The sequence below is a fragment of the Neoarius graeffei genome, chromosome 26 (assembly GCF_027579695.1).
Source record: "Neoarius graeffei isolate fNeoGra1 chromosome 26, fNeoGra1.pri, whole genome shotgun sequence".
Lineage (NCBI taxonomy): Eukaryota > Metazoa > Chordata > Actinopteri > Siluriformes > Ariidae > Neoarius > Neoarius graeffei.
Genome location: NC_083594.1, coordinates 50,437,478 through 50,465,063, shown reverse-complemented (window position 1 = coordinate 50,465,063; position 27,586 = coordinate 50,437,478). Strand labels below are relative to the sequence as shown.

At 44.5% G+C, this 27,586-nt stretch overlaps 1 protein-coding gene across 1 annotated transcript in view; it reads left to right on the top strand.

Moving 5' to 3' along the window:
* Positions 1-27,586, top strand: part of magi1b (membrane associated guanylate kinase, WW and PDZ domain containing 1b) — a 296,936-nt gene that overhangs the window by 127,379 nt on the left and 141,971 nt on the right. The window contains exon 2 of the mRNA XM_060910209.1: positions 2,914-3,030. Within this exon, the coding sequence (XP_060766192.1) occupies positions 2,914-3,030 (117 nt within the window). The remainder of the gene's footprint in view (positions 1-2,913; positions 3,031-27,586) is intronic.

Sequence of the window (27,586 nt, the reverse complement as noted above, 5' to 3'; positions counted from 1 at the left end):
AGAAACCACAAAGCTTTACCTCTGACTGTTAGAAAAGCGCTGACACTGGAGACTCCTTCCATAAATGCGACACGTTTCCTCCTGTAACACCTTTTGAGCAAGACTCCTGTCCCTCAGTATCGTGTCTCAGTTCTAAAGCCCTTTCGATACAAACTTCAGCCAAATGAAATAAAGGCAAATATTAAAAAAAAATTAAATATATTAATGTGAATGATAACTGGTGTCGGTGATGATTTTCCTCATCGATCCTCCATGAAATATCATTTAGGAGGATTATTATTTCTAATAAGATGGATATGATTTAGAAATCTGACTTTCACCATTCAGTTTGCTTGAACACTGAGCGATGTTTGTTTGATTTCATTCTTGAGTGCCCTTTCGGGTAATACTTATTGACAAAAGCTCAAAACTTCCACTTGGTTAGACTCCACGTCTTCAAACAAGAGAATAGTCAGCTCGCTGATAAGCCTAGCTTGTTGCTATGGCAACGCATTCAGTGCAGCTTGAAGTCTCGTGAGAGGCGAGTTAATGCAAAATACGGCTTCCCTTCAGTGCTGGTAATTCGATGAGCTGCTGTTAATGGGGAATGGAAATGATGAGCCTCGGTTACAGAGACTTTCCAACGTCGGTCACGTCCGTCATTCGTCTCAGACGGATCACGTTCCGACACCAACACTCTAAATACGCTCTCCTGTTTATCAGTTAGTGCTTACAAATCCAAAGAGCATGCAGTCGTGCTTATTTTCCGTGTCTCGATGCAAAAGCTCCGTCCTGAGGATTCTCTTTTGCTGTTTTTCGTGTTTTGATTCTGTTCGGTTGAACGAACAGTTCTTTCCGAATCAGTTCGTTCATTCATTCATTCAGGGTTTCTCTTAAAGGGCCAGCTTAGTCAGAAAATCAGTTTTGAATTTGAAAAATATTTATTTAGTGCTATTTTATGCTTGAAGTCTCCAGAACAGATCATTGAACTTGAACTGACTCAGTTGATTCTATGAATGAGAGAGAAATGAATCCATCATGATTGAATTGATTCACTGACTCGAAGTATGGATCAGATTTGTCACGCACATTATTGCAAAATACGACTCGCAGATGCTTCAAAACGCACAAAGATGCGATGTCATCCAATATCAAACTGTGCAAAAAAAAAAAGGGTGCTTGTCCTTGCAACTGAATGAAGTAAATGATTCTTGATACAGATTCGTTTACCTAAGGCTACGTTCACACTGCAGGCTGAAGTGACTCAAATCCGATCTTTTCGCCCATATGTGACCTGTATCCGATCTTTTATCGACGATATGAACGACACAGATCCGATTTTTTTCAAATCCGACCCAGGCCGTTTGGATATGTGGTCCTAATTCCGATTCCTATCCGTTCTTTTCATATGCGACTTCAGTCTGAACCGCCAGGTCGCATTCATCCGACTTACACGTCATCAACAAGCCACAAACGTCACTATTCTGCGCTGAAGTAGGCGGCGGGTCTCTCAAAAAAAGTTACAACAACATGGCGCATAATCACGGGCGCAGATAGAGGGTGGGACTCGTCCCACCCAGATTTAAATTCACCTCGTTCGGTCTCCCCCACTTATAGGGAGGAAAAAACGTCTATGCTGTCTTTCTTTGCATAAGGCAAACCTCACGGAAAAATCAAAAGACTAATTACCATTCGGTTTATTGAGGTGCACGGCAGTGTATACATAATTGCAACAACTCACATAAAACAAAGACTGATATTCGGTTGGTTGAGCTGCGCAGACTGCGCAGGTTGTGAGCTTGAGCTTGGTTGCTATGGTAACCCACAACAAGTTTGACAGGCATATTGGGGTTGGTTTGCTGGCAGCTTTGTCCCCCCCAGTTCAAAAAACGTATCTGCGCCCCTGCGCATGACATCAATGCGAGGGACGCTTCGGGCTGTGAAGGTTCTGAATCTTCTCAATGGAAGGACGCAGAGGTTAGGGAGCTGATTTCCATTTGGGGGGATGCAGCTATTCAAGCTAGATTGGATGGGTCATACCGCAACCGGGCGGTTTTACTTCTGTAAACACTGGCCATGCTCACTGCGTGTGACGTCGTCGTATCCTGCAATGTGCATGCGGAACACTTTTAGGTCGCTTTTCGTTCATACTGAGGATCACATACAAGTCGCATATATTTGTTAATGTGAATGACCTCACAAAAAAATCGGATTTCACAAAAAAATCGGAATTGAGCATTAAGCCTTGCAGTGTGAACGTAGCATAAGTGACTCAACTCATCTGCGAACGAAACGCAGTCCAGTGCGTGTTCCAAAAGTGTGTTTTTATGGTATCTTTAGCAAAGCTGCTCGGGTGATATGGTCACTGAAAATGGACAGAACATACCGTATGACCCGTGAATTAAAACTATTCCCACGGACTTGTTCAGGATCTGAGAGTAGGATTGAATTTTGGAAAAAAAGGCGGCGCACCTTGATTCCTGTAAAACATCATCTCGCTTTGCTTCTCCTTTGCATCAAGTTCAACTTTAACTCAATGTCGGCGTTGCTTTCCGTTGCTCCGCCTCGTGTCGCTGTCGTTCTGTTTCTCTGGAAGCGAGTGTATGCGAGCGAGACTTTTTTAATTAGTTTTTGTCTCTTTTTCCTTCAATTATCATGCACTTGTTGTTCAGTTAGCAGAAACGTATGCTCATAGGCACGCGCTGCTCCTCGATTACACACTGACAAGTCGCTGAGAATAAAAAGCAGCTACCAAATCAATAAATATAAACGAGAACTCTTTTCTCGAAGCTTGTTAAAGGGAACTAATGATGTAACCTGATTCAGTGACCTCCTGGTGGGAAAGAAATGAACACTGAAACACAGGCTGCTGAAGAAGCTTTAGAATGACATGATGGCACCTTGAATCATCCTGTTTCTCACTGTGCTCCTCAGGAAATAAGCTGAGCAAGGACCTCAAGCAGTACCTGAGCCAGAGGTTTCCGAAATCTTCAGAGGACTACAAGCTCCAGCAGACGATACGGGATAACCTCTACCGCCATGCTGTGCCTTGTGAGTCATCTTCATCTCTTTTCATCTACACTTCTGTGTGTTCACCCTGAAACCGACAGGGGGTGCAAACTTTAGGACTTAACTCTTGTCTATGTATGACTTTTATATACGTCTTAATAATTGTCTGTTTAGGACAAATTCTTCTCGCACCCTGTCGATGTCAGATTAAAGATTCAGAGATTTGATTCAGTTAATGATTCAGCTCATTTGATTCAGCCGTTGAACCGATTCTTAACAGCTTGTGTCCTGCGCAAATCAACAGATGATTCTGACTACCGATCAATCGACAGTAAATACGGCAGCAGAAGGCCAAGTCCATGTGTGGAGAAATGGGCGTGTCCGAGTTCTTATCTAAAAATATGGTGTCATTGAGTTCATATCTGGAAATATGCAGGAATGTAGGCGTCTCTTTTTGGAAATATAGCTATGCATAAATTTGTGTATGTTTAAAGATATAGGCGTGTCTGAGCTCATATGCAGAAATCTGGGTGTGTCTTCGAGTTCCTGTCTGGAAATATGAGCTTGTCGAAGTTCCTGTGAAGAAATCTGGGTGTGCCGTGGAGTTTATAGAAGGAAATGTGGGTGTGTTTTTGTGAATAGAAGGGAGTATGGGTGTGCCGGAGCCCATATCTGGAAGTGTGGGCTTGACAAAGTTGGTCTGAATTTATATGCAGAAGTGTAAGCATGTCATGGAGTCCATATATGGAAATGTGGATGTGTCGGTGTCCATATATGGAAATATGGGCAAACGAGTGCCTTTTTGATGAGTGGGTGTGTCTGAGTTCACGTAGCTTGGGTGTGTCTTTGAGAGCTTGTGTGAAAATGACTGGCTGTGCCTTCAAGGCCAGAGACGGGCACGTTGTTGTGCCCACGGAAGAGCATCTTCAAGTAGGAAAAGGGAAATGATTAAAAAAATGTTTCTCAGAACTAACTTTGAGGTCCGCGTGCTACTCGGATGTCAGAAGGGCGTGTCCAAATTGTTAAATGAATTCCAGGACACTCCTGTCTGTTCTCCTTCCAACAGTGTGGAAACAAGCACTCGTTCTTTCAGCTGATTGGATAATGTGTGCGATTGATGGACAGGAGACAGCTGGGTGAACTGGACGGGGGACAAGGACTCACGGGAGATCAGAAAATCCAATCTGTCACTCCAAACGTTTAATCTTGACAAACATACAGCAAACGAGCAATTCCAGCGTTATGGACGTGACACTTGAACTCAAAATGGCAACAAATGACCCAGTGCATGTTTTATTGTCTCCCAGTATTTAAACAGGTGTTGCATATTTTAAGGCTGTACCATACTGGAGAAGTGATAGAACAAGAACAATTCCCATAGTACATCTAGGGCATGCCAGGAAATGCCAATAAAAGATGCGTTATGGATGCGACAGAAAAAGTATCACTTTTCTTGGGTGACTGTACATTTTTATCAAACTCTGTGAAATCGTAAACCTAATGTCGAAATGGAGATATCCGTTTGATAGAGGGGTCCAAGGTGAATATTAAAAAATCTTTGTGTAAAATATTTTGTATTTCATGCAGAGTTCGGAAGGAAAAGTCAGCGTTATGGATGTGACGAAATTCCGTTATGGATGTGACGCGTCTGAAATAGACATGGCATATGTTTAGAAAATCAGCAATTTAACCACCATAACCCTTTGAAAAACTCTCTAAATATCAGCTAAAACTATCAAAGTTCTTAAATAATATTTAGGATGGCTATTGTTTTGCTGTTTTGTGGATTTTAGCATACATTTCTGTGGCTTGTGGCAATAATATAGAATTGTACATGATCAAAGTTATTCGTGTCATTAGCTAAAGTAGTGAAGGCAAAGGGAACAATTCTTGTGACAAATTGGTTCAACTTATGCCGCTTTTCCACTACAAACGCGGCTGAGTCGGGCTGAGCCGTGCCGTGCTGAGTCGGGCTGAGCGGGGCTGTTGGAGTTGCATTTCGACTACAACCGCGCTGAACCGTGCTGGCTGGAAGTGGGTGGACACATTGGGTGGAGTTAGCGAAAGTGGGTGGACGTCAGGTGATGTCGTTAAGCAGCGCAAACAGTGACATCAGTGATCTTTTAAGCGGTAGTCTCACGACCCGGAGAGTAAACAATAAACATGGAGGACATGGAGTCGTTAGTGTGGCTGGTCTTGGTGCTGTGGCTTGTTGTCACCGACAACGCGGACAGATTCTGGCAAGAGCGTATAGATGAGGCGAGGCGCATAAGGCTTCAGAAATTCTCGTAATTCGTAATTATTCTCCTTCCGGGTTTGCGGTGTTTACAGATCCCAGCGCGCTCGCGGGGCGTGTGTGGGCATGTGAGGACACTCCTCCTCACCAGTCAGTGCACAGGGGAGTGTCTGCTCACGCCCCCAGCCTCACTCGGCACGGCTTGGCTCGCTTCAGCCCCACTCCAAAACGGTGCGAGTTTTAGGGGCTAAGCAGGGCTGAAGCGAGCTGAGTCGTGCTGGTTTTTGGTAGTCGAAACGCGAGCCGTGTCGGGCTGAAGCGAGCTGAAGTGAGCTGAAAAAGGGTAGTGGAAAAGGGCCATTATTCACATCTGTAAAATACAGGCCGAGGTGATATCTCTGGGAGTGGTTTTGATGTATTACATGTTGCTTTATTTTTGCATGGTGAGGTTGACATTTACATGGAATTGCCCAAACCTGAGTGGCGTGGGTTTGAGGGTCGCTCATGGTGAGACACGAGTGTGTGTTTGGGTGCAGCTGCCTCTTTGTTTCCTGATGGCCTGAGCGTTGATTTGCCTTGCCAGGTGGCGTGTGTGTGAGACGGGGGCGGTGGCGGCAGGCCAAAGGTGACAATTAGGATGCGTGACCCTGGAGCAGGTCACACCTCTCTGCTGTGTGAGAACGTTTTCACCGGTAGCTTCAGTCAGGAAAAATGTTAAATCAGACCTGTGGTAGAACGTTTTCCTTGGGATGAGCGTAAATGGTCACATTCAGGCTTCAGAACAGTTCTGTGATAAAGGTGATGATATTCAAACCCAAACAGAGAAATAGTAGTGGGAGATAAAAATAAAAAAAAAAAGACGCTGTTGCTTTAAGAGCAGCTGTGTGTTTCTGCGAAACAAGATGGTTGCCATGAATACACTTTATTTCTCTCCTCCTTTTAGAGCTGTCTTATTTTCTCCTTTTTTAAATCCTGTGTGGGGTTTTTTTTTCCTTTTTTCTCCATTGGTTCGAGCTTGGCTGCTGTTTTTTTTTTTTTTCCTCCCCTGTCGTTCTTTCATCCCCTTACAGTACCTCTGGAGCTCTTTAGGGGATATGAACAGGTGCTTGTCCACTCCGTAGGGTCCCTATGTGCACAAATGAGATGAAAGCTGTAAAATGGACTGTGTGTGTGTGTGTGTTGGGAGCAGCAGGTCTTCTCTCAACTAGTTGGTCAATTGAGCATCATGACACAACAGTACACCCTTCACCTCTGAAACCCTTCCTCTAGCCATCTCCTCCCTCCTCCCTCTCTCTCTCTCGGCAGCAGTCGCCTGTCTCACTGCTCAGGTTGCCGCTGCTCCGTCTCTAGCACACCGGATTAATCCTCTGTCTTTTAGCAAATCCTCCATCTTTCTCTGCACAGAGGCAAGTTTCTTTTTCCTGCTTCTTTTTTTCCTCCAGAATGAAATGCAGCTCATTTGTGCGAGTGAAAGCAGGACCTCGGTGTCCGGAATATAGGTGAAAGGAAAGGCTGTGGTCTGGGAGGGGGATCTGGGGGTTGACTGGGCGTGATGTGATTTTTTTGGGGGGTTGGGTTGATGGAGGGAGAGCCGGAGTCACATGAAAGGCTGAAAGACGGATGGCTTCATGTCATGGCATATATCTGTACCGTATATGTAATTTTTTTTGGCCTCAATCCAATTCATCCTGTGGCTATTGTGTGCAGCTCTTTGAGGGCCCAGGCTTCGTTATTCCTGCATGGGTGTGTATGTATGGAAGTGTGTGTGTGCTGGAATGGGGAAGGGGCAGGGTGTGTGAGCCGTGATCAGCTCCAGATGTCACCTGAACAATAGTGCTCTGTGGCCGAGCAGCAAGAGCAAATCAAACTCGGCGCTGCTGGTGTGTGCGCGCGCGCTCTGTTAGCTCTGTGCATTTCAATATCAACAAACCTCCATGCAGAGTGGAGCTTTGAAACCTCAGACATATCTGATTCATTTCTCAGAATCATTTTTCAACGACTCTTTGAAGTAGCTCAGGTGAATCAAATTTCACACACATGATTCAAATAATTTTTCCTTTTGTTCGTCTTGGAAGTTAATATTTTTCATTGCGCCATAGAAACTGTTACATTAGCTTTCCACATACATGTCAACCTATACGGAATGTCCGTATTTTATACGGATTTGATTCAATAAACGTAGTATACGGGCGTATAAATAGTTATACAGATTCTTTAAAAAAACTTCAATATTTATTTAGAGCTGTAATCAATTCCCACGATGATAAGAGCGCATAACATTTACAAACGTACTGTACACCACAGACAGCCAGTAAAGAGTCTTATGAAATCGTGCGTTATCTTGTGGTAGCGAGACTTCGTTCCACTTTTGATCATGCGCACACCGCATTGCGAGAATCCCGCCAACCGTGAAGTCATAGACATGTAAACATAGACGCCGCCTTCTGCGTAGAATCATACGTCATCCTCGCCGCCATATTGGATGTGGCAAAGTGGAGATTCTTCAGCCGTCTCTGGTATAGCTACAGTAGCCGAGAATAAAGATGCCTCATTCATGTGCTGCGTTTAACTGTACCAACAGGTTTACCGTCCAAACGAGATCACATGGGATTACCTTTCACAGGTGAGACTGGAAAAATACTTTTCGTTGTATTTGGTCATTATAACGTAATTTTACGAACAGATTTTCCTGACTTTGTGGCTAATATGAAGTCTCGCGCATAATAGCTGCTCGGTGAAACCCGTCTCCAAACAACGAAGTATTTCCTTCATAACTACGCTGATACTGTAACACTTTGTGTTTTTGTCAAACATTGGAGCTTTGTATTCATTCTGAAGGTTTATTGTTATTAATATTGAATAAAAAGTAACTGGGATACATCATTGTGAATTATCATTCAAATTTTAGGTAAATTATTTTAATTTGCATCTTATGCGGATTTCATAAGGGAAATACGGATTTTGGAGGTTGGTTATACGGGTTTGATTGACCAAAGGTTGACATGTATGTTTCCATTCAATCACGGAAAACACCTGAGGAATGAGAAAGTGGATCAAATATTACTGTCTGTGATACTGGAAAAATATAACATTTGAGCCATTGACGCTGCAAATTTTAGCCCGTTTTCTCATCAACTTAAATCCAACGTGCATTAAAGTATCGCGATCCTCTCTCACAGCAGTGATCTGGCCTACGTTGTGTTTGTTTGTATCTTTATTTTACCAGCAGAGTCCGACTGAGAAGATGCAAAAGCCACAGAACAGTTGCATTTTGTTAGCGCTTGCGTCAGCTTTATGGTGTTTTTCATCCAAAGATTTTCACACAGTGATGCAGGATGGAACGCTAAAGACGTCGTCTTTTGTTTGTTTTTCGTTGTGATGAAAGGTGACCTTTGAACACATGCTAGTTATTGAGAACCGAATAAAAGTTTTTCATCTCATTATCTGTAGCCGCTTTATCCTGTTCTACAGGGTCACAGGCGAGCTGGAGCCTATCCCAGCTGACTACGGGCGAAAGGCGGGGTACACCCTGGACAAGTCGCCAGGTCATCACAGGGCTGACACATAGACACAGACAACCATTCACACTCACATTCACACCTACGCTCAATTTAGAGTCACCAGTTAACCTAACCTGCATGTCTTTGGACTGTGGGGGAAACCGGAGCACCCGGAGGAAACCCACACGGACACGGGGAGAACATGCAAACTCCGCACAGAAAGGCCCTCGCCGGCCACGGGGCTCGAACCCGGACCTTCTTGCTGTGAGGCGACAGCGCTAACTACTACACCACCGTAGTCTGGCTAACGCGACTTCAAAGCTGTCCGAGCTATTGGTCTGGCCAAGATATTAAGCCCAACCGTTTCCCAGAGCCTGTGGTTGACCCGCCTCCCTGAAATGCCTCAGTTTGCTACTGGTCGAAGCCAGAAAAGGCTGTGACAAAGCTTAAACCAATCACATCACTCTTTCCTCTAACGTATGTGACGCAACGGGGCTAACTGGTAGATTAGACCATAGACATCCTATTATTAAACTCTTACCGAAGCCGGTCGGGAGCAAGGCGAAAACGTCCTTCCTTTCAATAAATACCTCCAGGGCTGCTCTTTGCTCCGTTTTCAATGAGAACTTCCTGTTGAATGCTTTCAATACAGCATTCATGAATGAAGCGCTTCCGGCATAGATTCTGTAAACAATCTATGGCTTCCGGTCGCAGTTCTACTACGTCAGTGCCTTGAACACGCCTCTACCCAGGGCCGTTGGAGATGCTCAAAGTTGATTGGTTCCCGATTTTTCGGGAGCTTGGAAGAGCTGTAGATAGCCTGCCTGGCCAGACTAAGCTCGCAACAGGCCCTCGTGTTGCGTCACGCTCAGGATGGGCGGGCCCAGGCTAACACCACCGTGCCGCCCTTAATAAAAGTTTTTGTTAAAAAAAAAAAGCAGGTTGCTTCCAGATAAAAGCAGACTGCTGTAAAGTTTGAACTTGTAAACGACGTGCTGAAATTCAGGGTCAGTCAAAAGTCAAAAAAAGTGAAATTTGTTAAACAGTCATCTCCAACACACTGACTTCCAGTTGATAGAACAGTGGCTATTGCTCAGACAGAACTAGCCTGCTAACGTTAGCATGCCATCTATCACGGTTATGGTGGTTCACTCCAGCTTGAAATAAAAAAAAATAAATAAACAAACAGGGCACCCTGCTTGCTGGTTGTCTTTGATTAGCACACTAATCAGCACTCGGATCTCAGCACAGCTCTTCATTTCCTGTTAGCAAGCTCGGTGTGTATCAGCACGTTCACGACAGGGAGTCGACTGCATCAGCACGCTGATGGACACCGAGAACCCGTGGCATGGTTTCTTGATGACATCAGAGAACGTCTACGTTGGAAAAACAGCTGGTGCATGTGATTTCCGTGGGTGGATGTGTTTTAGGTCCATCAGAATTTTGAGAGAGGTCTACAGTTGTTGTTTGTGCTGAAGATCCAGAATCATACAGTAGAAGAGGGTTTTTTCCGGAATGCATTTATTTTTTTTTTCTCCCTTGTTGGTCACTTGTCATTCCCATCCAGCCAGCTCTCCCATATCATATATCACAGGGAGGATAAGCAGAACACACACTGAGGAAAGCGCCATCTACCGTCTTCTACATACACGAGCTCAGAAATACACATGATTGACTGCCACACAGAGAGCATGACCGGTTTTTGCTCCTTTGGCGTCATCAGGATTTGAACTCATGATCTCCCGATGATGGCGTGAAAGTTTTCTGCTGGGGTGGGTTTTTATTTTTTGGTGCTTTGCATGCTTGGGTGATTTCTGTGACTTCTACACTCCCTTGCTTAGTCGTGTTCAGCTTCACCGTATTTCTGATCAGTGAATGAATAAGATTTACAAAAGACTGTTAGTTTTTTTTTTTTTGGATTCATTTAATTACATAAATAGCAAACTGATTCAGACTCGACAGTATGGACAAAAGTTTGTGGACACCTGACCATCACACCCAAATGTCCTCATTGAGCATCTCATTCCAGGTTATCATTATTTTCCACTTTGCTGTGATAATATTCTCCACACTTCAGTTCTCGGAGACGAGATTTTGGTGCACTTGGCGTTCCAGTTCATCCCAAAGATGTTGAGTGGGATTGAGGTCCGAGCTCTGTACAGGACACTCAAGTTCTTCTACTCTCAACTTGGCAGACCATGTGTTCATGGAGCTTTGTCATGTTGGAAGAGGTTTGGGCCTTTTCGTTCCAGCGAAGTCAAATTGTAACCCTACAGCGTACAGCAGGGGTGGGCAATTATTTTTTCCATGGGGCCACATGAGAAACAGAAAATTTTGTGGCGGGCCGGACCAAAAGGCTGAACTAAATTCTGCATAATATTAATTATTTCTTTATATAAAGCAGTAAATAACATTTGTTTTTACAAGCTGCTAAGACTGGTAAGAGTCTGGAAAAAACGAGGTTGCCTTACAAAAAATGTCATTTATTCAATCAAATTTCCCAAAACAATGGTTAACAAAATATGAACGTTTGTACCAATTTTTTTTTCAGTCACATTCACCCCAAAACACAATAAAGACATCACAATATTGTCTTTCTACTCCAAATATCAAGCAAGATACATCATATTATAATAATGATGCCCACATTTGTAGTCTAATCACCTCATTTGGTGTTTTTCGGATCTGCTGTCCGCAAACTAAACACGCGGCTTTATCTCTGACTTCAGTAAATAAATACTTAGCAGTACATGTTTTGTTGAAAGTCCTGCATTCGGCATCTACCTTTCTTCTTTTTGGGGGCTAAAGTCTTCTTGTGACCTGCTCGCAACAACGTCGATTCGGTGTAGGTATCAGATCTACAGATCGGCTCGGGCTCCGGCGCCTGCCGGTGACGTCACACTACGTGATTGGCTGGACCGTTTGAAGGATGACGTACGAGTTTGTGGTTGGTCTGGACAAATTACGGAAGTAGTTATCGCGGGATTAGGTTTCGTTGGATCTCATGTCGCGCGCATTGCGTTTTTGTTGAACACAACTTCAAAATAAAATCAATGCACATTCAGTCTATGCATGAGGTAAAATTAGAAAATACGTTTATTTTGTAATTTCTAATTAACCTTACGCGGGCCGGTCAGAATGAACCAAAGGGCCGGATGCGGCCCGCGGGCCGTAAAATGCCCAGGTCTGGCGTACAGACATCGTGTGCTTTGAACAGTTTGGGGAAGAACCAGATAGGAGTGTGATGGTCAGGTGTTCACATACTTTTTGGTTTTGTCTTGATTCAGGATGGAATTTCAGGCAGATTTATGATTTTAGCATTTTTCAGCGTATTATTTGAGAGAGATGAGATGAGATTATTTGAATAATATTTGGATATTTTTGTGCTTTTGCTTTCAAATGACTGGTCTGAGTGCCTTAATCTGACTTCCAAACACTTGGACAGCTCTGACGAGAGCGGTAACAGTGTTGTTGAGTACACCGCCCTCAAAGCAGGGCTCTCAAGTTTTGAAGTCAGTTCAGAGTGAGATTTTGTCGGGAAGGGCAGGGGTGGTGTTGGTGAGGGGTGTCGGCGCATGGGGGGGTTGGTTATGATTGGTATTGTGTGTTGTAAGTGTTAGTGGCAGATTTTGAGGCCTTCAGTACAGGGGTAGGGGGCTCCCACTTGAAACACAGTGGTTCCAGGCCTGCCATTTTAACAGCCATGATTGAGGAGAGAGTTCTGTCAAGGGCCAAGCTGTTTCTGGTCTTGGTCTTACTTAAGCCAACCATGGAGAAAGCCCTCTCTGCATCGGCATTGGAGTGAGGGAGCACTAAAACTAATTCAAAAATAGCTGCTGAAATTTAGCCTAGTAAACTAGACCCACCCGCCTAGCGGCCAAAAATATTTTTTGCCTAGCGAGTGGGTCTAGCCTCGCACCATATCAACAAAACACCCCGGGCATCAAATCAAATCGTGCCCGCCAATCACAACGCAAGGTTTTTGTTTGGATTCTTTGGGCGGGCTTTTGCAGGAGTGACAAGGCTGCGCGACGCTGGAGAAAGCACAACAGGAAAGATGGCTACGGCTAGTGAACAGCGCTCGTTTGACTCTGCTTTGGAATCAGTTTTAGAAGAATTAGACTTGGAGTTTTCGTTGAAACATGAGCAGGAAGAGGCTCTCCGCTCATTCCTTTTCAAGAAGGACGTTTTCGCTGTTTTGCCGACCGGCTATGGCAAAAGTCTGATCTACCAGCTGGCTCCGCTCGTAGCCAAAAGGATGGGGCTAGTTTGTGCAGTACGAAGAATTAATAAACAGCTTTGAAACATTACTTTTTGATTGTTTCTTATTTTCCCGTTATTTTAAATTAAAGGGAAATTATTTCACCAAACACCACTAAATAAAAATAAAAACTCTCAAAAACAGTTTAAGTAAACCCTTGAAAAACACTTGAAAAAAATAAGAGTGTATGTTAAGTATGTGGTACAAACTCCAAACTTGTGGTCATTATCTCCAAACTTCTTAATATCTAGAACCTGTTTATTAATTAATACGCATTTTGAAAAATTATTTATTTCAAGGCCTCCCCCACTGCTTTCTGTCGCTCTGACTACGTCACAGTCGCTGTTGCGCTGATTGGTCAGAGCGTTGGCCTATACGCACAGAGACAGTTTGAACGACAGCGGGTTGTTCCTACCCACACCCTTCGGAAATGTCTACGAGCGAGGCCAGACTAAATATTCACATTTATGTCCTGTCCACACGGCAACGGATTCAGGTGACTCCGATACAATTGCTTATCGTTTAGGCCTGGCGTCCACACGGCACCGGCGTTTTGGGTGCCCAAAACGCAATCTTTTTGAGAACGGGTTCCAGAGTGGAAAGATCTGGCAACGTTGCCGTTGTGAAGTCGTCTGGATGAGTAGAACGGATTTGTTTACGATGACGTCACAACCACATGACTGTGAGTGCTTCACGCCGGGTAGAAGTGTAACGAACTCGATGCGAGTTGTCAACAAATCCTATAACTTGGTACATGAAACGCGCTTACAGAATATTTTCACCGTGAATATTTATTGTGTAATGGTGCAAAGTGAGAGAGAGAGAGACTCTGCCCTTAGGGGAGAGTCAATCCCGCCAGCAAAAATAGGGAAAAAAAGGAGCGATCTCACCTCTTCAGATGTGGGTTTAAGTCCTACAATACATTCCTCAAAAAGGCCGTAGAAGAAATTAATCCATCAACGTGTAGAATTCAATTTATTCCAGACCATTAAAGACGCCGCCTTCCGCGTAGAATCATACGTCATCCTCGCCGCCATATTGGATAGGTCAAAGCGGAGAATAAAGATTCATGTGCTGCGTTTAACTGTACCAACAGGTTTACCGTCCAAACGAGATCACATGGGATTACCTTTCACAGGTGAGAAACAACAAATTAATCCATCAACGTGTAGCATTCAATTTATTCCGGACCATTAAAGACGCCGCCTTCCGCGTAGAATCATGTCATCCTCGCCGCCATTTTGGAGAGGTCAAAGCGGAGAATAAAGATTAGCTGCGTTTAACTGTACCAACAGGTTTGCCGTCCAAACGAGATCACATGGGATTACCTTTCACAGGTGAGACTGGAAAAATACTTTTCATTGTATTTGGTCATTATAATGTAATTTTTACGAACAGATTTTCCTGACTTTGTGGCTAATATGAAGTCTCGCGCATAATAGTTTATGCGCATGCGTCCTTACTTCTTCTATTGTTCTGGTGTCTCCGAAGGGACCGTCTTACAGCGCCCCTAGAGGTGTGGCATGTGTATTGCATCGTTTTCAGCAAGCATTGCGTTGCCATATGGACCTGATATTTTACTGATTGTTGCCCATTTGGACGCGATATATTTTTAAATAACATCTCGTTGCCGTTGTCGTGTGGATGTAGCCTTAGTCTGGCTTGCCAGGCTAGCTGAAATTAGCAAGGATTCAAGATTGAAGTGGCTAGACAAGCTCACAGACTCTGGTCAAACTGATAGTTAGCATTATTAGCTGGAGACAATATTCCCCAACATCAGCTCTCGTTATTTTTGTGATGCAAGTACTAATTTCGTTCAGGAAATACAAAATCATATGATGAGATGACTTACTGCACTGTAGGCTACTCATCGAACATGGCGCTCCCGCGGCGTCCAATGTGTGTCGGTCTGCACTTCACCGCATCGTCGTCTTTGGAAAGTTATTGGCGGGATCACGTAAATTTTACCCGGATACAACAATGTTATTTTTTGATTGGCTGTTGGATAGCTACATTTCTCAGTTGATTGACTGGTGTGTGGCAAGCTATTTCTGAACTCGGCGGGAAACCGCTTGATGCCTGCTCTTCGTCCAGTTAAAAAAAATAGCGGTGCACCTTGGTGGGCGTTGTCCTAGTCATTTCTGTGCGTGAGAGATACAAGGTGTGGCGTGTGAACTGCTTGAAATGCGTGTGTCTCACGGCCAATGCGTGAGACTTGAGAGCATTGCTCAAAGTGAGTATTTTTTTTTTTTTCCTCAAATATTGACTCCTCGTTAACTTAAAAAGTCACTGTAATTGTCTGGTTACTTTTTCAGTGATTTTTTTGTTTCTTTTAATTATTTTAAGCTCAGTAAGTGAAACAAGTCTAAAGTCTTTGTTCAGATTGAGTAAATTTGTTGTTAATATCCGAGCTATACAACAATTGTTCTTTAATAATCTTTAAAGGCCGCATAACTGTTTCGTCTCACTGTGGAAAGAAAGTTCACAAATAAAAAGTTGTAACTGCTCCAGTAAATAAATTTAACTTGTGCTTCATCATTTTGGACCCGTCTCTCGCTCGCGCCCTCTTTCCCTTTCTCTCACGCACACATTCCTCGCTTTAAGTCCTACTCCCAATTTAATTTGCAAGTGAAAAGCAGCCAGAAAAACTTCTTCAGCCTGAGAGTTCACATCTCTCTGGCACAAGAGCTTTCGAGAACAAAAGAGGAAGAATGTGGCTTTAAATACCACTCTGTTCATCTCCTCGTCTTGTGCTGAAAAGGTCGTGGGTCACAACTCAATGTGGGGGGGGAGGGGTTCCACTGCATCTGATTGTGAACCATCCCCCCCCCCCCCCCCCCCCCCCCCCCCCCCCCCCGGTTTCACGAACTGACCTCGGATCAGTGCTTAAACCCTAAAATGGCTTCACACCTACACGTCGTCCGTTATTTTTCTTCCCTAAGGGCCTCTGCATGCTCTTGCGACAAGGCTTTCGCAGATAGCTTTTCGCAGACAGTTGTAATTTATCGTTGAGCGGGGAGTAATAGGCGTGCCCGATGTTATTCACCGCCACAACGCAAGGGGGAGCGAATCGCTAGGAGTAGTTGGTGGGTGTGGTTAGTGGAGTGTTTATCCTCCGGTTACTTATAATGACTAGAACTGGAGTCGTATAGATGTACGTACTTCCTCACTTCCTCGATCAACCGCTCTTCGTGCTGCTCCATCTTTGCTCGTGTTTTTAAAAATGGCGGTCGTGAAAACAAACCAAACCGGGAAAGTACGGAAGCGGAAGTGCGTGTACAGCGGATGTAGAGTGGACCAATCAGAGCCCTCTTGTCTGCGACGCTGTCTGCGGTGGTCACAATTTTTGGGAAGTGCGCGCAGAGCGTCTGCGAAGGGGGGGGGGCTTCGCAGACGCCATCTGCGAGGACTGGGTTGTCAGCATAAATTGGCCTTAAGTGTTGCCTGCATTCACACTGACGCTGATCAATTACACGCAATCGGAGACAAAACGGACACGTTTGCGTCTCGGGATGCTTGACACGATCGGTAGCAGGGTCTTAAAGAAAAAAGCATCCTGACAATAGTGTTGCTAACGTTAGAAATGCTAAGTGGAGTTTGAGTTCAGGAAGAGTTTATTTATGGTTCAGCTCTTTTTTTTTTTTTTGATTAGTTATTACACCTTTTTATTATGCCACAGCACTGAATTCTTGATAATTATTCCTTGTTATTTGAACAATATTGCATGCAGGTTAAAAGTTATCCAGTCGAAAGCAACTCCGTCCCAAAGTGAGCTCCACGTTCAGAGCCAGCTCTGCGCCGTGAGAACAGATGAATCATAATTCAGACCCCAAAAATAGCAGGCCAGGCAGAAGCCGGGGGATACGCCGCACTCGGGTAGCTACCTGCGGCCTAGTTTCTCCTGGGTGCAGCTCGGATTATGTTCAAAGACAGACGGAGGAAGTGAACTGTGTGTGTCTCAGCAGTCAGTACGTAGTGCATCAGTGTTATTTCGCGCAATTAAATTAGTCGATTTCGAAGTAGAATTTAAACCACACACTGTATATCAGGATGTGTTTGATGTACCTTGAAAAGGATGCGTTACAGATGGGAATATGCATATACACATCCAAACACAACACGAGTATGTTATATATCCTCCTAAGACCTTATTTCCATTCAAACACACGGCTAGAAAAAAGGTGCCCAAAGGGTTCTTTGGTTTGTTTCTCTTGGAGAACCTCAATGAGTTTTTTCCCTTTCAAAGACGGTTCTTGATTAAAAACTAGAACCTTTAACCGTTGTGGAATCCAACGTAGACAGAATTATCAAGGACGTGAGCACCATCGCATTTCTCAGCGTGATGAGTAAGGAATAAAGCACTTTGGGACATGGTGTTATCGGAAAATACTTAATGATAATACTCTTAGAAAAATGAAGTTGATGATTTTCTTTTGCCCCTTTTCCACCAAAGCAGTTCCAGGGCTGGTTCGGGGCCAGTGCTTAGTTTGGAACCGGGTTTTCTGTTTCCACTGACAAAGAACTGGCTCTGGGGCCAGAAAAACCGGTTCCAGGCTAGCACCAACTCTCTGCTGGGCCAGAGGAAAGAACCGCTTACGTCAGCGGGGGGGCGGAGTTGTTAAGACCAACAACAATAACAAGACCGCGAAAGATCGCCATTTTTAAGTGGCGAGAAGCAGCAGCTGTACAAACGCGAAGTCATCCATTATTATTGTTGTTGCTGCTGCTTCTTCCGTGTTGTTTTTGCTTCGATATTCGCGCCAAGGTTTATGCAAACGTAGCGACGTAACTGACGTATACAGCAACGTAATGACATATACAACGACGTAACTGACGTATACAGCGACGTAATGACGTGGCTTCCCTTAGCACCGCGAGCGATGGAAAAGCAAACTGGTTCTCAGCTGGCTCGCAAGTTGAACGAGTTGTGAACCAGCACTGGCCCCGAACCAGCCCTGGAACTGATTTGGTGGAAAAGAGGCATTTGTGTCCTGGAGTGTTTTACCCACGTCATCATCATTGCCTGTCTAGTGTGTTCTGGGTTGGGTCCCTTTCCTAGGGTTTCTTGGCTAAATAAGTACAGATGGCTCACCACTTCTCTGCTCCACTGCTTTTGGTCATGGACAATTTGGAGTAGCTAATGAGCCTAACTGCATGCGTTTGGACCGAGCACCTAGAGGAAACCCACCCGGACACGGGGAGAACATGAAAACTCCACACAGAAAGGCCCCCGCTGGCCACTGGGTTCGAACCCAGAACCTTCTTGCTGTGAGGCGACAGTGCTACCCTGTCCCTGTATACAAAAAGCAAACTGAAGACTTGAAGGTTTCAAATCCCTGACACTCGAGACTCATTCCGTAAATGCTCAATAAATGTCTCCTGTCAAGGATTTATATTTTTCACCATACAGGTTCCGGTGCAGGTTCTGACGTGAGAAACGATACTCAGTGCTTTTAACGTGAACTGTGATCAGAACTGCCGCTATGGAAAAGTAATCATGTTCTGATCAATCGGAATCGAGAATTCAGCAGTGCCGTGGTTGAAAATAATATATTCATAATGTAATTTAACAGCTTTGTATCGATGGAGTAATGTTATGACTGAGACGCTGCTGGTTCATGCCCCACTGCCCTGGTCTGGCGAGGGTAACGGAGAACAAAGGAAGGGTTTGTACGCGCAACAAGCCTTTACTGTCGTCCGTCTCCTTGAAATGTTTGTTCTGGTCCACCGTTTTCCCTCTCTGACTGCTGACTGCCTATTTGCTTGGTCACATGCCTTCTGTGTGTGAGACAGAGATTTATGAGAAATGTCTTGCTTGCAGAGGGAACGTGTGTCTGAGAGAGGGGTGGGGGACGAGAGCGAAAGAAAGCGAGCGAGCGGGAGAGAAGTGGGCGGGCGAATGTGGGTGAGCGAGCTTCTCTCTGTCAGACGCTGTTTGCTGTGCGAGTCTCTCACATTGGCTAAGCTTCAGCGCTGGACTGGCCGACTGGCTCGGAGGAGAGGGAGAGTGAAAGAGCGAGAGGAAAGAAAGGGAGGAGGAGGGACAGACTGGGCAGAGCGAGCTGCGATCGGAGCACCCGATGCTCTCGAGAGAAGGAGATAATTGCTGGGTTTGATCCATTTCTTCCCTTCGGTTCTCTTCGGCATTCAGATATCTGAGATTTTTTTGAAGGTATTTGTGTGGACTTCTTTTCCTTCTCATTTGATGATGGTGGTGGTGATAGTTTGGCTTCCGGGGTCTGACGGGTGGGGGTGGGGAGTCGGGAATAATGAGGAGTGTAATAGAGATGGAGAGACTGAAGGATGGAGGAAGGAAGGGGTGTGTAAGAAGCTGAAGGCAGCATCGTGGTGGATGCGAGGTGTGCAAGTCAGTTGGTGTCTTTGGTGTCCAACCCAGCTATGGAGCCATGGAGCGAGGACTCATTGTTTGTGTGGGTGTGTGTGCTTTGATCGAGGTGCCATTGCTCAGAGTTAAGCCGTGATCACTGACATATTGGAGGCCATTATGTATGTGTGTGCGTGTTGCCTCTGGGTGGCAAGCGATCAGGACGGATTCAAGGATGTCGGCATCTTTCAGTCTCTCCTCAACCCCTCTGTGCTGCCTCTCTGCAGCTGACTTGTGCTTAATCTTTCTTTCTTTAGTACTTTTTATGCCTTTAGAGAATGTCCGTTCATTGGGATAAAGAGCTTCATCTTTGTGTCTGGACTGCGTTTTAGCCAGCTTTCTGGGTAATTGAGTTTTATGTAGCCTACAGGTCTGTGCTTAAGTGTGTGCTCTTCCCTCCGCCCTCTGCAAATCTGAAAGTATTCAAAGGGATTATATTTGCATTCAGATGGTCTTTGAACAGAAGAAAATTCCTGTGCTTGCCCTAATTTTGCATAGATTGGGAATTAGACAGTGGTTTATATGGAATGCATTCTTAGCATCTGGGTATATGTGGGTTCTAATAGGAATGGAAGGTCTAATCATACCACTACACAGTAATCTGTGTTCTACAGTAGGCTGGTAGAGTTGATTAGGGTTTGATTTAGATGCGAGCTGGAATTGGGAGGTTTTGGGAAGAAAATGCTGGAACGATGGCTAGCTGTTTGTGGATTAACCCTTTGCTAGGACAGATGGCTCCCTTTCTCACTGAGCCAGAAGGCCTGTCTGTCACAGTCAACATGGGCTCCGATCCCAAAGCCTCTTCATCCTACAGCTTTTCCTTTTCCAAACACAGGAATCACTGTGAGCCAAATCCCTCCACTCTGGTCCTGTCTCTGTGGTTTCTCTTTTGATGTGAAGCATAGTTAGCATTTTCGCAAGATCTTAACGCCTGGATTGCATAAAAAAATCATAAATGTTTTGTAAACGCCAAGAGATGGTGGCTAATTGATGCTGCATTGACACACTGGCCAGTGCCAAAGAGTGTGGCTTTTTATTTTTATTTTATTTATTTATTTTTTAAAAATAATTCAAGATCCAGTTCATTCTGGTGGACCTTTTGAGCTGCTAGAGACCCTATCCAAATCTCGAGTCAGTCGAACCAGATGGACTTTAGTTATGGATGTTGGTGTGAATCAGTTCTGCAAAGATGGATTGGGTGTCTCTAGGCTTCTGACTCGGGAGGGGCTCTGAGCTCAGTCATAACCTTTGTTATACCATTGTTGGTGTTAAAAGCATCAACTTGTCATTTACTTCAGCCGTGTGAGCCTAATATCATGCTTTTTGAGACTTCTGCTTTGGTTTTGAACTGGAAGGAACATTTGAGAACTTGGAACCATACTCAATATAGAACTGGAGTGAAAGTGTGGAGAAGCACAAGGACCATGGGGTGTGTAGGAGATTGTTGATCCCAAGGATTATGAGGAGCAAGCGGATGTGTAGGGAACTGTAGGGAAGCTTGGGTACTCTTGGAAATATTGGAGAGCATGGGAATGTGTTCTGAGGCACAAATCAGAAAGTGTCAGAAATCAAAGGCATCATGTTGAAATGTAGGACAGCAAATTGATTACAAGAAGTGTGAAGAGCAATCGGGAGGGATCATGGGTAAGCATTAGGGGGATGTGAAGGTTGGGAACTACGAGGAATTTGGGTATGGTTTAAAGAACCATAGAAGATATTTCGGAAAATCTAGAAAGCTTCGTGGAACTGGGTGTGTACAGGATTGTAATTGATGGAGCGAAGTCTATCAGACTTGAGGAATATGTCAGGAAAGGCAGGGGATACGGGGAAGGTTGAATTAACCTTTGAAGCGTGGGGATGTGTCAAGGAAAGCATAGGATATGGGGACGTCGAATGAACCTTGGAAACATGGGGATGTGTCAAGAAAGGCAGGGGATGGGGAAGTCTTGTGAACTTTGGAAACATGGAGACGTGTTGAGATCTGTTGGAGACATGGAAAAGTCAAGAGAATGAGGATTTGTCAGGAAATGTAGGGAAGATGGGGGAATCGAGAACTTTTGGGAACAGGGTGCTGCATCAAGAAAAGCAGGGGATATGGGGAAGTCTAGTGAAGCTTGGAAACGAAGCTGTGTCAAAGCAGGGGATGGGGGAAGTCTAGTGAATCTTGGAAACATGGGGATATTTCAAGTAACGGAGAGCATTTAGGGAATACGAGCACACCTTGGATACACTGGGGAAATGTCAAGAAACTTGGGAAATATGGGGAAGTTGAGCAAACCTTAAGGAAACATGTGGCCCTTTTCCACTACCCTTTTTCAGCTCACTTCAGCTCACTTCAGCCCGACACGGCTCGCGTTTCGACTACTAAAAAACAGCACGACTCAGCTCGCTTCAGCCCTGCTTAGCCCCTAAAACTCGCACGGTTTTGGAGTGGGGCTGAAGCGAGCCAAAGCGAGCCGAGTGAGGCTGGGGGCGTGAGCAGACACTCCCCTGTGCACTGATTGGTGAGGAGGAGTGTCCTCACATGCCCACACGCCCCGCGAGCATGCTGGGATCTGTAAACACCGTAAACCCGGAAGGAGAAGAATTACGAGAATTTCTGAAGCCTTATGCGCCTCGCCTCATCTATACGCTCTTGCCAGTATCTGTTGGCGTTGTCGGTGACAACAAGCCACAGCACCAAGACCAGCAACACTAACGACTCCATGTCCTCCATGTTTATTGTTTACTCTCTGGGTTGTGAGACTACCGCTTAAAAGCTCACTGATGTCACGGTTTGCGCTGCTTAACGACATCACCTGACGTCCACCCACTTTCGCTAACTCCACCCAATGTGTCCACCCACTTCCAGCCAGTACGGTTCAGCGTGGTTGTAGTCGAAATGCAACTCCAACAGCCCCGCTCAGCTCGACTCAGCACGGCACGGCTCAGCCCAACTCAGCCGCGTTGGTAGTGGAAAAGCGGCAATGGTGATGTGTAGGGGTCCTGTATGGGATTTGGGAACCTCAGGAACGTGAGGAAGTGCCGAGAGCCATAGGAAACATGGATGCACGATGGAACAGCAGAGAACATGTAAGCATTTAAGAAAATGTAGAGACCATGTTGATCTGTACCAAATGTGGAGAAGTGCTGAAAAGAGTAGAAAATGACAAGGAACTGAGGGAACTCATCGGGAACAACTGCTATCGCTACATTTTATAAGAGCAAAATAGAAAAAAATATGGTACACTATATTCAGTCATGGTTTCTGAAGCAAAGCTCCTTTCTATTTGAAATGCTGCTAGTACAAGTCCACTGCCTATGTGGGCAGCAGCTTTTAAGATGCTGTGTTGAACTGTCTGAAGCCTGAAGACGGAGCGGAGGAGAGAGACTTGAAAAATGTACATCAGTAACAGGACTTTTGAGGTGTGATGCTCCTCAACTTGGCCAGCAAAGGCTAAGTTCGATGTTTCATTAAAAGAGCTTTCCTGTCGTAGGGTAGTTTAACATGGTGTTTCAGAATGGGTCGGGATTGCAATTTCCAAGATGATGATTTTTTTAAACACACTTTCAGTCAAAATAACCAAACGTCTGGGAGACGAGGTTCACGAGAGATTGCGTTACGCTGTCTTCACTGATCCAGCTGGAAACTGCTTTTGCATGATAAGTCTAGAACCAACACAACTGACCATCATTAATCTGATCAACGTCTTGAAAGCCCCAGCAGTATGAAATTGCTGGAGGTTAATTTGGATGAGTTCTGCATCTTTAAAAAAAAAAAAAAAAAGACTGTATGGATTAAACCTGACTCAGTAGCTTCTCCTGGACACCTGTGCTTTTATGCGCTTCAGGAATGTTTGACTGAATTTGGAGGCAAACTATGAGTAAAAAGCCCTGAAGCTGTTCTGTTCGATAAGCATTCAGTAGCTGTAGTGGTTTCAAATGTTTCTGACTGCGCAGGAAAATAAGTTTCCTTGAAAGTTAAAAACAGCAGATTCGTATTTGCTTGGGCAAAATAATTTTTCGGTCAGGAACTACAAAGCAAAATGCATGCGTTTTGTATGACAAACTTGGCACGTTGTTTTGCCAGATACCATCCGGTATACTGCGAAATGAATAAAAGATCTTGACTACATTATGTCTTCTGACCAGCTTCAGTTGTTTCCGACTATTCCAAATGAAGATCATTGTTCATCTGTGGTTGAGAGGCGGGAGTGTCGTCTCTTGAGTCTGTCAAAGTTATTCTGGTGGTCATGTCCGATCCCTTGATGGAGGCAAGCATGCCATATATATCTGTCATGAGCAGTACCGGTCCAGCTGGTGGGTTCTATCTTGAAGTCCTTCAGATCACGCTTCAGCACATCCTTATAACGATGGATCCTTATAACGATACGTTGCGTCTCGATACAAATTCATGATTCTTGCTGGTCCTGTGTGCTGAACTTGTCCAACATGTGATGCTGTTGCACAAATTTTTGAGCTGCTGGCAGACCAAGAATTGGTTTGCCCTGGTGGTTCCTTTTTATCTTGTTGTGATGACATGGAACTGTAGGAAATATGTACACGTGTAGCAGGAAATCCGACGGACGAGTGTAAAGTGGGAGAAACCATGAGATGCTTAAGGAAGAGAAGTAAACTGTCAGGGACTTGAAGTGTTGGAACCATCGGAGAACATGGCAAGATGTGGGAAATGAAGTTAAATCATGAAGTTGAGCAAACCTGATGGATACTTGGAGTGTAAGAAACCATAAGGGACATGGGGAAGGAGAGTGAACTGTAGTAAGTATGGGGCAGTGCTGAAACTATAGAAGGGTGGAGGAAACCATGCTGAACACTGAGAAGTGCAGGAAACTTTGGAATGCAACACGAAAGTCTCGAAGTGTAGGAAACCTTGGGCGAAGTAAAGCAAACTTTAAGGCGCTCAAGGAAATGTTGAAACCGTAGGGAACTTAAGATGGTGTTGGAAACCCGAGTGAACATGGAGACATGCAGAAAACCATGAGGAACTCTAGGGGACCCTTGGAAACTTTGAGAGGTGGAGGAAGCCACATTGAACATGGAGAAGTGCAGGAATCATGGAGGACTGTAGTGAACCCCAGAGAACCTGTAGAAGCATAGAAAAACCCTGGGGAAGTAAAGGAAACTGTAAGGAACACACACAATTTTTGAAAGCATGAGGAAGCTTGGGGACTGTTTGGAACTGCAGTGGCCATGGAGAAGTGCGGAAGTCATGGAGAATGTTGCGAACACTTGGGAAATTGGCAAAGCTTGGAACACATGATGGACATGGAAGGATGAACTCCAGTGAATTTGGGGTAGTGTTGAAACCATCCGAAAACATGTGCAGGTGAAGAAAATCTTTTTGAACTCTCAGAAGAACAGTAAGTCTTGGGAATGTTCATTGTAATGCAACTTGGGGAACCCTGGAGACGTAAAGCAAACCATAAGGAACGTTGTGGACATTTGGGAATTCGGGGAAGTGTAGGAAACGTTATATGGGGCATTGGAAAGTAGGGTGAACTCTGTGAACATGGGAAAGTGTTGAAAAATTTGGAGAACATGGGGAGGTGTGGAAAACCACAGTGAACACAGAAGTCCAGGAGCAATGTAATGGGAATATTATTGACCCCTTGGTCATTTGAAGAAGTGTAAGAAATGGTAAGGGAAAGGAGAGTGAACTGTCGGGAGCACAGGCAACCATGCTCAAGATGGATTCGGACAGTTAACAGTAGGAACTGTGTTAAACCCTTAGGGGGGACATGAGGACCCTGTGAGAGTAAAGCAAATTTTTCAGGAACTCAAAGGTCTTTTGAAACCATTGAGAACTTGGGGAGTGAAGGAACCATGGGGAATATGAGTGAACGCTTGTGAACTTGAAGTATACCATGAACCGCAGAAAACAAGCAAGTTTGGAAGAAACCACAAGGAACACGAGAACTATAAGAAAAGTTGTATAATCTTTGATGTATCGCAAGCTGTCGGGGACTATCGAGCGCATGTGGAACGATGATTAACTGTCCAGAACCATCAGGAAGATGGAAGATTAAAGGGAACATGGTCACTGTAGGGGATCTAGACATATGCTTCCTGTGGTTCACTTAAAGGTTATAAGATACAAGAACACCTGCTTTACTTGATCTGCTTGTGTTTGAAGGCTTCGATATACATCCCCTAGTGATCTTTTTAAAAAAAAAAAAAACTCTCTCCTACAGTACCTCCAGCTAATAAGGTTATATGTTCAAGCCTTTCACGTGTTTGTTGCTTACATCGACCCTGGTTCATGGTCCAGATGTCTCACTTCCCAGATCTGAGTATAATAATAAGAAATGTTATAAAACAAGAACGAGATAAGGTACTCAAGCTGGCATAATGGAAATATTTCCTTTTTCCAAAGCGAGGTAGAATAATGAAACGGAGAATTTATGTAAATGGAGAATGAAAGAACAGAATGATGAGAGTCTGTGCAAGATGGAGCCGAGAAAACTAAGGTGAGAGAGGAGAGAGCCTGCTGAGAGAGCTCGAGTGGCCGATATTACTCGCTGGGTCACACTCATGAAAAATTGAATCAAGGCTCACGGATGTGAGCTTCAGCTCTGGGGGGTAAAAAGGTCTTCGTCAGAGAGGATGGGCTTGATCTTTTTCAGTTGCTTGTGTGTTTAGAGGGGGTGCATAATAAGCGTGTTGGTTTCCTTCTGATAAGCTACTGTTGCCAAAATTAGAATATAAAAATTTCAGTACTTGCACCAGGCATGTTTTTAAAGTATTGCTCGTTTGATATTTATGGAGGTTATTTACAAAAAGAAGTTACAATCATGAAATTTTTGTCCGGTGAACAGATTTAAATTGAGATCACGGACAATATTTTAAAAAAAAAAAAATTTTCCCCGAAACATGGAAACTTTTTAAGACGGACACAGTTTGCTGCTTCCTGAATGGGCCTTTCATCTCAGGAGTGCAAACGTTTTTTTTTTTTTTTAAAGCTTCTGAAATTCACCTCGTGTAATTTTAAAGTTCTTTTGACTTGATTCAAGGGAGCATGTCGAAACTAGGTACACGAATGAATGAATGTTTCGATAAAAAAAAAAACTTAATTCCGACAAATAACTGAACAATTAACTGCGTTAACTCAAAAGATAAAAAGCATGAAACAAGAAAATGGCAAAAACATAAACCAGAAATATATAGACACGATGTTTAATAAGTAACAAGATGCTGGGGGCGTCGTGGCTCGGGTGGTTGAGGCGCCGTGCCGTGAATGCGGGCGACCCGGGTTCGATTCCGGCCCGGGGTCGTTTCCCGATCCCTTCCCGTCTCTCTCTCTCTCCCGCTCGTTTCCTGTCTCTACACTGTCCTATCCAATAGAGGTGCAAAAAGCCCAAAAAAATATCTTGAAAAAAAAAAAAAAAAATAAGTAACAAGATGCTGGTGACATGGATCATATCCTGAGCTGCTGATAAATCAATGACATAGCATTTGGAGGAGAGAACCGAACCAGACCAAACCAAACCAATTTTCTGTTAAATATCTCTGTATCATGTGACCCGTACACACGCTCTTATTAAAACCGTTGGGAAAAGTCATGTGACTGGACAGATACGGATTTTTGAATCCGGTATGGAAAAAGCTGGATGCAGCCCTGGAGCAGTTTCCCTCGCTTCCGCCGTTTTCACTTTGCTCTGAATTGTTGGTTTGAAAGGCAGCACGGTGGTGTAGTGCTTAGCGCTGTCGCCTCACAGCAAGAAGGTCCGGGTTCGAGCCCCGTGGCCGGCGAGGGCCTTTCTGTGTGGAGTTTGCATGTTCTCCCCGTGTCCGCGTGGGTTTCCTCCGGGTGCTCCGGTTTCCCCCACAGTCCAAAGACATGCAGGTTAGGTTAACTGGTGACTCTAAATTGAGCGTAGGTGTGAATGTGAGTGTGAATGGTTGTCTGTGTCTATGTGTCAGCCCTGTGATGACCTGGCGACTTGTCCAGGGTGTACCCCACCTTTCGCCCGTAGTCAGCTGGGATCGGCTCCAGCTTGCCTGCGACCCTGCACAGGATAAACTGCTACAGATAATGAATGGATGGATGTTACTTTGAACAATGAGCGACACAACTGAGCACAGTGAAAGTGAATTGTATTATCCAGATGTTTTATCAGACACAGACTTAATTGAACAAGATGAAATTGTCAAAGAAAAAGGTACTTTCGAGCGAAGAAATTCACTTGTTTTCAACGACACGCATCCATTATTCCGAC